Here is a 12486-nt window from a genome sequence, read left to right as displayed (position 1 = left end):
TTTATTTATTTTTCTATTCTTAATATTTATTCTCTTTACAACCATTTCACATTCAGATTCTCCTAAAGCTATATCTGTTGTATTTTTTCTTTTACTAATATCTAAGGAACAATTATGTATATCCATTACATTGGTTGTTAATACTTCATTAGATAATTCTATGGAAGTAATATCTTTAACTTCATTTATAGGACTTGTCATAATTTCTAATTCTACTTGTTCTATTTGTTCCACTTGTTCTACTTGTTCTATTTGTTCCACTTGTTCTACTTGCTCTTCTTTTGAATCATTAATTTGTACTTCCGTAGATGCACATATATCTCTTTCATCCTCCATACTTGGTATATCTTGGGTAGTATTAATTTCATCTTCATTTGTACAAATAATCACATTTTCTATTTCTATAGTGGAGGCTTCTTTTTCATGTTGTCCATCTACTGGTTCTGTACACACAGATACCTTTGGAAGATTACATGTTTGTTTATGTCCTTCTTTATATATATTAAAATCCATAACATCTATATAATTCAAATTTTTTGAATCAGAATTATTTTCATATGTTTCTGGTTGTTCCTTTTCAAAAGAATAAAATTTATTATCAATATGATTCATTTTGTTTTCATCCATTATATTATCATATGTTCCAGATTCTAAATCTGTTTTTGTCGATACAACATTTACAAAAGCTGTATCAGATTGTACATTCTCATCTGAATTATCTCTTCCTCGTTTTAATGATTTAGTTCTTATATTATATAAAATATTATCTTCAGTCTGAATGGTTGATTCCATATTGTTGTGTACCTCATTGAATTTATTATTATCTTCATAATTTAATTCTCCATATTCATTTCCAAATGATGGAGTACACATTTCTAAATCATTTTGATGTTTATTTACTATTTCAATACATTGGGACTCTATATCAAAATAGATATTTCCAAAAGATGGAGTAAGTAAATTTGAATCCTCTTGGGCTTCTTCAAATGTATAATTGTTTGTCGATTCTAAGCCATGTGATTCATAATCATATAATATATTATTGGATGATATTAAATTATTAGATTCGAATCTATTACATGGAGTTAAATTGGAATCAAATTGGTTATTAAAGTCTAAATTGTTTGACGAATATAAGCTAAAATTTGGCGTGTTCGTGTCTAATTTGTTTGATGGAAATAGATTCATTTCTGAATTGTTCGTGTCTAAATTGTTTGATGAATATAAGCTAAATTTTGGCGTGTTCGCATCTAATTTGTTTGATGGAAATAGATTCATTTCTGAATTGTTCGTGTCTAAATTGTTTGATGAATATAAGCTAAATTTTGGCGTGTTCGCATCTAATTTGTTTGATGGAAATAGATTCATTTCTGAATTGTTCGTGTCTAAATTGTTTGACGAATATAAGCTAAATTTTGGCGTGTTCGCATCTAATTTGTTTGATGGAAATAGATTCATTTCTGAATTGTTCGTGTCTAAATTGTTTGATGAATATAAGCTAAATTTTGGCGTGTTCGCGTCTAATTTGTTTGATGGAAATAAGTTTAATTTTTGTGTGTTCGTGTCTAAATTGTTTGACGAATATAAGCTAAATTTTGGCGTGTTCGTGTCTAATTTGTTTGATGGAAATAGATTCATTTCTGAATTGTTCGTGTCTAAATTGTTTGACGAATATAAGCTAAATTTTGGCGTGTTCGCATCTAATTTGTTTGATGGAAATAGATTCATTTCTGAATTGTTCGTGTCTAAATTGTTTGACGAATATAAGCTAAATTTTGGCGTGTTCGCATCTAATTTGTTTGATGGAAATAGATTCATTTCTGAATTGTTCGTGTCTAAATTGTTTGACGAATATAAGCTAAATTTTGGCGTGTTCGCATCTAATTTGTTTGATGGAAATAGATTCATTTCTGAATTGTTCGTGTCTAATTTGTTTGATGAAAATAAGCTAAATTTTGGAGTGTTCTCATCTAATTTGTTTGATGGAAATAAATTCATTTCTGAATTGTTCGTGTCTAATTTGTTTGATGAAAATAAGCTAAATTTTGGCGTGTTCGCATCTAATTTGTTTGATGGAAATAGATTCATTTCTGAATTGTTCGTGTCTAATTTGTTTGATGAAAATAAGCTAAATTTTGGCGTGTTCGCATCTAATTTGTTTGATGGAAATAGATTCATTTCTGAATTGTTCGTGTCTAATTTGTTTGATGAAAATAAGCTAAATTTTGGAGTGTTCTCATCTAATTTGTTTGATGGAAATAAATTCATTTCTGAATTGTTCGTGTCTAATTTGTTTGATGAAAATAAGCTAAATTTTGGCGTGTTCGCGTCTAATTTGTTTGATGGAAATAAGTTTAATTTTTGTGTGTTCGTGTCTAATTTGTTTGATGGAAATAAATTCATTTCTGAATTGTTCATGTCTGATTTGTTTGATGGAATATTATTACATTTGTCATTCTTGGATAGTAATGTATTGAGCCTTCCGGAATGATAACTAATCTCTGGAATTCCAAATAATGGACGGTTATGTAAATGTGAATAATTTTCTGAATATTGTACATTTTCAAATACTGGTGAAGTTGCTTGAGGTAAATTGTTATTAAATAATTGTTCTGGTTGTAATGAATTATTATCCTTTTGTACATTTTCAACACATGGTTCTAATTGATTTTGAGAACCTGCATATATATTATTAAATAAATTACTATTTTCTTCCTTCTTATTAGTTAGTACTTTTTCATCTAATGGTTGTTCAACTGTTTGTTCTTTTGCTTCATATACATCATTACAAAATTCAACTTTTATATTTTCCTCGTTCACTTGTTTGTTAATTAAATTATTATCTTCTTCGTACTTATTATCTTGTACCTCTTCAACTAATGGTACTTCAATTGTTTGTTCTTTTGCTTCATATACATCATTACAAAATTCAACTTTTATATTTTCCTCATTCACATTATTATTTTGTACATGTTCCACATTTGGTAATGCTTCTTCTTTTTTCGAAACATTAATATTTACGTCTTTATTATCTATAAATTCAACCCCTTGACATTTAGCAAGATACTTAGTATGACTTTCATCTCTTTCTACTCTAGTGGCTTCTAAGTGGATATTCATAAGTCTGTCAAAGGCATCATATCTTGGTTCTTCATCGCCAGAATTTCTCCTAAACACGTCTAAATATAAATTCGGTACTTCTTCTAATAAAGGTTTGTTACATAAATTCCACTTGTTTATTTCCTCATTCAACTTAGATATTCGGTCCCATGAGTGAAGTATATCAAAATGTTTAGAACAAATAACTTCAAACAAATCATTATTTATTATTACTTCAACGTCGTATAATGCTAATTCTTCACATACTCTATCATATAATAATTTGGTACACAAATAAACTTTGAACATGGCCCTAGATTGTCTAATACATCTTTCATCATAAGGACGCAAGCTACCATCCTCTATAGAATTCTTATACTTTAACAAAACTTCAATTATTAATGAATCATCAACAGGTGGTTTGGTTCTTTTCAGAGATTGATCAGTTCTTGCAGCATTAGTAATCATAGATTCTTTATGTACATCTGCAAATAACTCACTAGGAAATACCCATTCTTTACCTGAATCTGTACAAACTCTTCTCAATCTAAAAATCCAATGACATAGAATTAAATTAAAACAATTGAAATGAGAACTTGAACCTCTTATTATTCTATCCATATCATAATCACAATACTTAATGAACAACATTGCTTCTTCTAATCTAAATACTAAAAGATATAATCCTTTCTGTAATTTTTCAAGCTCCAAAATGTATGGATGCTTGGTGTCATAAAATGGTACTAAATTGCCCAATTGACTAAAATAAAATTCCTTATATTTAATTAATTCCTTCTGTTTATTACCTGAATCTATAATTATATTCATATTTTCAATCAAAAAATCTACACAAATAATGAAATGTAAACGTATTGCCTTCGTTGTTAATTTCTCACTCTTCTTTATTTCATACGATAAATTTCTTGTAGTATTTTCTTCTATGAAATCATCTCGTGCTAATTCATTTAATACATGTGGCTTCACATCATCCAAATACATATATACTTTCTTACATGTGGAAAAACTTAACTTAGGCATAAGTTCATATATTCTGTGCGCATAATAATGATATGTACTTACCCTTTTGGAATACTTAAACTTTCTTTTAACACGATCTTTCAAAGCTTTAAAAAATTTTACTGTTTGATACAAAAATTCCTGTATTTGTTCCCATTTGTGAACTAATATGGCATCCTTTTCTTTTAGATAAGACATTATTTTATCTGATGTATCCTTTACAGGATAGTTAATCCTCAATTTTGTGTAATTCTCATTCTCAATATATTCATTGGGATTAGGAACCATATATGTGTCAGGAAATGGCATTTTATTTAAAATATCAGCGAAATCATGATGATAATCTACTCTCTTTCTATTTGGAAACATTACAGAATATTCCATATCACTATTGTCAACATCAACAAATTCTTCTTCATAACTACACGATGATCTAGTTATACTAGCAGAAGCATAGTCATCATCAAAACTTGTTTCAACATCTCTATTCCTTCGATTGTCACCATTTGTGGTACATGACGCATCGCTATCAGAACTCTCTTCTTTTGACTCTGTTTTATTTTCAAAAGGATTCACTTCTGGTAATTCCGAATCTGTATCAAGAAATTCATCAGCATTAACAAAATCATCTATGTTGTTTGATACCTTCTTATTAGGTTCTTCATTAACAACATTGTTGTTCTTCTCAACATTTTCTTGATTATTATTCAATGCTTCATTTACAAACTGATTGTTAAAAAGATTCTCTTCTTTAACATTCGTTTGATCTTCTGCATAAGGATTATTATAATCTATTTCTTCTCTCTTCATTGATTCTTCTTCTTTCTTAATTTTTTCTTCATTAAGAAAATTCTGTTCATACATATAATTCTCTTCATTAAAATATACAGGAGGGTTTTCATCATTTGCGCAAGTACCTCGTTGTTCATTGAAAATTTTATCATAATCCTCATCACATTCTCTTTTAAAAAAGTTCCTTTCGTTCATATTGTCAGGTGGACTAATATATTTTTCATTTATATCATCATCGGATTTTTCAGCATAATTCTCCGTGTTTGTGTTATTCTCCAAGTTTATAATATTCTCTGGTACAACAACATTTTCAGGAATAAAATTATTCTCAGGAATAAAACTATTCTCAGGTACAACAACATTCTCAGGAATAAAATTATTCTCTGGCACAACATTTTCAGGGAAAAAACTATTCCCTGGCACAACAACATTCTCAGGAATAAAATTATTCTCTGGTACAACAACATTTTCGGGAATAAAACTATTCTCTGGTACAACAACATTTTCGGGAATAAAACTATTCTCTGGTACAACAACATTTTCGGGAATAAAACTATTCTCTGGCACAACAACATTTTCAGGGAAAAAACTATTCCCTGGCACAACAACATTCTCAGGAATAAAACTATTCTCTGGTACAACAACATTCTCAGGAATAAAACTATTCTCTGGCACAACAACATTCTCAGGAATAAAACTATTCTCTGGTACAACAACATTCTCAGGAATAAAACTATTCTCTGGTACAACAACATTCTCAGGAATAAAACTATTCTCAGGAATAAAACTATTCTCAGGTACAACAACATTCTCAGGAATAAAATTATTCTCTGGTACAACAACATTCTCTGGCACAACAACATTCTCAGGAATAAAACTATTCTCAGGAATAAAACTATTCTCAGGAATAAAACTATTCTCAGGAATAAAACTATTCTCAGGAATAAAACTATTCTCAGGTACAACAACATTCTCAGGAATAAAATTATTCTCTGGTACAACAACATTCTCTGGCACAACAACATTCTCAGGAATAAAACTATTCTCTGGTACAACAACATTCTCAGGAATAAAACTATTCTCTGGTACAACAACATTCTCAGGAATAAAACTATTCTCTGGTACAACAACATTCTCAGGAATAAAACTATTCTCTGGTACAACAACATTCTCAGGAATAAAACTATTCTCTGGCACAACAACATTCTCAGGAATAAAACTATTCTCTGGTACAACAACATTCTCAGGAATAAAACTATTCTCTGGTACAACAACATTCTCAGGAATAAAACTATTCTCAGGAATAAAACTATTCTCAGGAATAAAACTATTCTCAGGTACAACAACATTCTCAGGAATAAAATTATTCTCTGGTACAACAACATTCTCTGGCACAACAACATTCTCAGGAATAAAACTATTCTCTGGTACAACAACATTCTCATGGAAAAAACTATTCTCAGGAATAAAACTATTCTCAGGTACAACAACATTCTCAGGAATAAAATTATTCTCTGTTACAACAACATTTTCCTTACTTATATCATTCTGTTGTTTCATAAACATTTTTGAAATCTCTTTTCTTCTTCTCCATTCTAATTCATTTTGACGTTCAATTCTTCTAACTTCTTCTAACTCCTTTTCATACTGCATTTTTTGTTCATGTTCTAATTGCCTCATATACTCCAACCTTCTCTCTTCTTCCAATTTCATTTCATTTTGAATTCTTTCTTGCTCAGCTAATTTCCTTTCTTCTTCTAATAGTTTTTCATGAGCTAACTGCTTTTGATGTTGTGAAAAATATTCAAGTTCAATTTTTGCTTGCAAATCAGCATCAAACGCTTTCTGTGGCATGTTAAACGAAGATGGAACCATTGGAGAATTAACCATAAAAACCTTTTCATTCTTAAATACATTTCCTCTTTTATCATTCATACAATTTTTTTGTGCATTTCTTCTTCTTGATCTCATTATTCTTCTTCTATTTCTTCTTTTACTTCTTTTCGATTTCATTTTTTTAACGTACTTTCTAATAACATGTATTTGGTATAATCTTTTCCTTTTTCTTCTACGTAACCATTTCCTTTTATTCTTCGTCAGAAAATTTCTCTTGTTGGAAGTTTCAACTGATTGAACAAAAATCGAAGGAACAACATGAACTACCGGATTCTCAATAAATGTTACTGAGTTTTCAACTGATTGAACAAAACTCGAAGGAAGAACATTAACTATTGGATTCTCAATAAATAATACTGAGTTTTCAACATTCAAATTACTATTAACTACTTCAGGATTAATCGTACATACTTGAGGAGTAGAAGGTACTTGAAAAATTACATCTTGCTTAACTGAATTATTATTGTTCATTACTGCTTCAACTTTTGACATATCATTAATATCCTCTTTAATTTCTTTTTCTTTTACTCTACCTAAAATTGCATTAATAACCTTTTCTTTATAATCACCAGACGAATTGTTGTTAATAACTTCATTCTCTTCATTTTCAAGAATATCTTTAATAAGCTTTTTCCTATAATCAAACAGCGTCTCATTATCACTAGTACTATGATCACTATTATTACTATGATTACCATCACTTTTATCACTACTACTATCACTTATTACTTTCTTCTTCAACGGTATTCTCTTTAAAATGTTTTTATTAACAAATGAACATAATTTCTCTTTTATTCCATTTTTACTTTTATTTAATGCGTCAACAAAAGTAACTTTTTTCATTGTCTTTACTGGAGGAATATCAACATTGTTCGAATTATTCTTTACAACTTCATTAACAATTTTTTCACTCTTAGAAGAACAAATATTTTTATCAACTTTCAGTGCACCATTCAACTTGTTCGTTCTGTTAACGACCTTTTCAACGACAGGTGAACATGTCTTATCATTAACAACCTGTTCACAATTAACTTTATTGGTTGTAACAACATTTGGGTCCGAGGTAGAACGTGTCTTATCATTAACAACCTGTTCACAATCAACTCTATTGGTTGTAACAACGTTTGGGTCCGAGGTAGAACATGTCTTATCATTAATAGTAGGTGCATTATCAACTTCACTAGTAATAGCGATCTTTTCGTACGACTTAGAGCATATTTCTTCATTTACAACAAGTTCATCATCAACTTCATAATAAATAATTATTTCTTGGTCTTCAGTATAACAAGGATAATAAGTATCTTCCTCATTTACAACAACGTTATTATCCAAAGTTGAACATTTTTCCTCATTTACAACAACATCATTATCAACTTCATAATAAATAATTATTTCTTGCTCTTCAGTACAACAAGGATAATAAATATCTTCTTCATCAACAACAGCAACATTATCATCTATGAAGCAACATTTTTCTTCATTTACGACAAGCTCATCATCAACTTCATAATAAATAATTATTTCTTGGTCTTCAGTATAACAAGGATAATAAGTATCTTCCTCATTTACAACAACGTTATTATCAACTTCATAATAAATAATTAATTTTTTATCATCAGGATAACAAGGATAATCAATATCTTCATTTTCAACAACTTTATTATCAACTTCATAATAAATAATTAATTTTTTATCTTCAGGATAACAAGGATAATCAATATCCTCATTTTCAACAACTTCGTTTTCAACAACTTTATTATCAACTTCATAATAAATAATTAATTTTTTATCTTCAGGATAACAAGGATAATCAATATCCTCATTTTCAACAACTTCGTTTTCAACAACTTTATTATCAACTTCATAATAAATAATTAATTTTTTATCTTCAGGATAACAAGGATAATCAATATCCTCATTTTCAACAACTTCATTTTCAACAACTTCATTTTCAACAACTTCATTTTCAACAACTTTATTATCAACTTCATAATAAATAATTAATTTTTTATCTTCAGGATAACAAGGATAATCAACAACTTCATTTTCAACAACTTCATTTTCAATTATTTCATTCTTAACAACTTGCTTGACAATAACTTCTTTTTCGCTCTCTTCTGAAGAATCATCGTGAATAACCTTCTTCTTAATAACAGTTTTAATTAAGTCATCAGTTATATCCTTATCATTTTTTTGTGATGAGGCTTCAGGAACAACATTTTTCTTACTAATAATTACAGCAACGTTTTTCTTTGTTTTTACCTTTTCACTGATGTCAGAAGAATCATTATTAACTATTTCTCCATCACTAAATAAGCATTGACTTTTAGTTATTTTCTTGCTTTTCTTCAATCTTCTTTTCTTTTTTCCTGATTTAGGAACAACATGTTTAGGTGGAACTTTGCATGCATTAGCTGTTTCAACTTCTTTAATGTCATTAACTTCTGAAACTACTTTAATTGACTCATTTTCAACTGTTTCAACTGCTTCAACTACTTCAACTGCTTCAACTACTTCAACTGCTTCAATTGCTTCAACTATAACTGTTTCAACTGCTTCAATTGCTTCAACTGCTTCAACTATTTCAACTACTTCAGTTGCTTCAACTGTTTCAACTGTTTCAACTGTTTCAACTGTTTCAACTACTTCAACTGTTTCAACTACTTCAACTGTTTCAACTACTTCAGTTGCTTCAACTACGTCAACTACTTCAACTGCTTCAATTGACTCATTTTCCTTTACCTGGGCTACTGCTTCAAGTCCTTTAATTTCTTCCTCTTTAGGAATATCCGTAACCATATCATCATCAACACTAAGCAATTTTTCATTTTTCTTCTCATACACAATTTCGACCTTGGCATTAATATCAAGCAGACTTTTATCCAAGATACCAATAATACTTCTAAATGAATTGTCATTCTTCATTGCTTCCACTATTTTGTTCATATTGGAAACTTCAGCTTTTTTTTCTTTTGTGACGAAAAAGAAATATATTAAGTCAATAACTTTTTTTCTCTTAATCGTGAAAAAGGGTTCATTCTTATATTTCTTTTTAAGAAGAACAGAAAGGATCTCTATAATATTCTTTCTCATCAACTTATTATCCTCATTAGTAGTAGAATCTACTGAATACAACAAACATAAAATATCAGTGATTTTTGACTTAGTGGAGAGTTCTAAATCTTTCTTATCAATATATTTCTTATAAAGAAAAAACAGCAAGTTAATAATTCTTTCTCTATTTACATCTAAATATTCATCACCATTACTTTCATTCTCATTATATAACAATGCAAGTAAAGCAATAATTTTACTCTTATCATATAAGGAAATTCTCCAATCTTTAACAATATTTTCCATTAATTCATCTTCAACCTTTTTTTCAACTTTCTCTGCTACAATATGCTCTACTACAACATTCTCTACTACAACATTCTCTACTACAGCATTCTCTACTGCAACATTCTCTACTACATCATTCTGTTCAATCATATCTATATCAACTATTCGACATGCAACATTTTGTACGTTTGGGAGGCAAGGAAGCCCTTTTTCAACAACCTTGGGAACCTTATTTCCAAGGTAAAATATTCCTTTTTTAACAACTCCAGCTAAGTTTTTCAACGAATACGCACAACACATATACCTTATAGTAACATGTTTATCTTCAATGATATTCAACCACTTGATTAAACCTGATACATAAACTAAAAAACTTTTTACTTCAAATACAAACCATTCAAATAATGCCAAGTTATTAAAAACATATAAATAGAAATTAAAAGAATTTCCAAAAACAATCCAAGGAATCACAACTCTACCTTTACTATCAGTTGTTAAAAGAGGAGATTTATTTTTAATTTCAACTGGCCATATGGTATTATACAGATAAAAATTTTCTTTGTAATAAACATAGAAATCCAATTCAATTAACTCAAGTAAACTATATCTGTAAACAACATTTTGTGCATCAACTTCTTCAGAACATTCAACAGCTTGGACTTTATATTTATTATCTAAACAATACACTCTCTTAATTAAATCAGGCATATGTACATTAGAAATATCCTTTAAATGCTTATACATATTAAGAAACAATGATACTGTATTCTTAGTAATATTAATAGAAAATCTTCCTATTGATCCAGTTAAACGATAATTAAATTCAGTCCACTCACGAAGCCAAAACACATTAAATATGGTAACTCTTAAATCGAAGGTATTCAATATTTCGTGTACAACTGCTTTTAACATATCATAAATTTCATCAAACTTATTTGCAGTTGTTCGTAACATTCTTCTATACTTATATGAACATATTATTAAATTCCTAAAACATTGAATATTCTTACCAAACGATTCAATAACAGCATGTACTAAAGATACAGCCCTTGCCGCTGTTTTGTATACAGAATTCTCTATAGGGGCTCCTTTATACTCATGGGGAACATGGGGGTCAATAACCTTTTTACTTGTTTTTTTGCTTTTCTTCATTATTTATGTCAATATATATAACATAACAATAAAAAATTTACAAGATTATGTAAGCACAAGCTCATATTGTAAATTAATAATATTTAATAATATACTAAATAAAACTTAATAAAACTTAATAAAACTTAATAATAATTAATAAAACTTAATAAAACTTAATAATAATTAATAAAACTTAATAATAATTAATAAAACTTAATAATAATTAATAAAACTTAATAATAATTAATAAAACTTAATAATAATTAATAAAACTTAACACATAAGATTAATATATATATTTATATATATATATATTTATATATATATATATATATATATATATATATATATATATATATAACATTATATACTATGACATATATCATATAAAAAAAAATTATAAACACATATTATTTCTTTATACATATGTATGCATATTATCTATATAATATATACACACAAATATACAAAAAAAAAAAAAAAAAAAAATTAATTAATTAGCATGAAAATATATGTAGAAAAGAAAAAACTAATGTTTCTTTTTTTATTATTATTTTTTTTATTGATATAAAGGGTATATCTTTTTATAATATTAACAAACACAAATATAAACACTATTATTATCTAAATGTATATAAAACACATTACAATAAATTTATATTTAATTATAAAGAATAAATAAAAAAAAAAAAAAAAATTAATTATATAATATGTAGTGAAAATAAAAATATGAATATCATATATGTATCTCACTACAAAAAATATAATATATATATATATATATATATGATATAATGTATCTTATGGAACATTATGGAAAATAAAAAAAAAAGAATATACTTAATAATATATATACATATATATATTTATATTTTTATGTCACAAAAAAAATATAAAACAATATGATTATACTATAGAAAAAAAAAAATAAAATAATAATAATAAAAATTTACATTTTTAATTAGGTAATTATACAACAAAAAATATATATAATAATATTAATTCAATTATAGATATAAATATATATATAAGAAAAAAAATAATAAAATATATTCTAAGTATACAAATACAAAATATAAAAATATATATATATATATATATGTATTATGTATATATATATATATATATATATATTCATAAATTATGAATTTATATAAAAAAATAATATGTAACAAAAAATGTATTTTCGTGTGTAAACATATTTAT

At 27.2% G+C, this 12486-nt stretch overlaps 1 protein-coding gene across 1 annotated transcript in view; it reads right to left on the bottom strand.

The window, feature by feature from the left end:
• Positions 1-11298, bottom strand: part of PF3D7_0526600 (conserved Plasmodium protein, unknown function) — a gene marked incomplete at both ends in the record, with an annotated part of 13575 nt that extends 2277 nt beyond the window's left edge. Inside the window, one exon of the mRNA XM_001351786.1 lies at positions 1-11298. This exon is cut by the window's left edge and continues 2277 nt beyond it. Within this exon, the coding sequence (XP_001351822.1) occupies positions 1-11298 (11298 nt within the window).
• Between the last annotated feature and the right edge of the window lie 1188 nt (positions 11299-12486).

The sequence above is a fragment of the Plasmodium falciparum genome (assembly GCF_000002765.6).
Source record: "Plasmodium falciparum 3D7 genome assembly, chromosome: 5".
In the NCBI taxonomy this organism is placed as follows: domain Eukaryota; phylum Apicomplexa; class Aconoidasida; order Haemosporida; family Plasmodiidae; genus Plasmodium; species Plasmodium falciparum.
The sequence above is the reverse complement of the archived record's forward strand: the minus strand, read 5'-3'. Positions and strand labels throughout refer to the sequence as shown.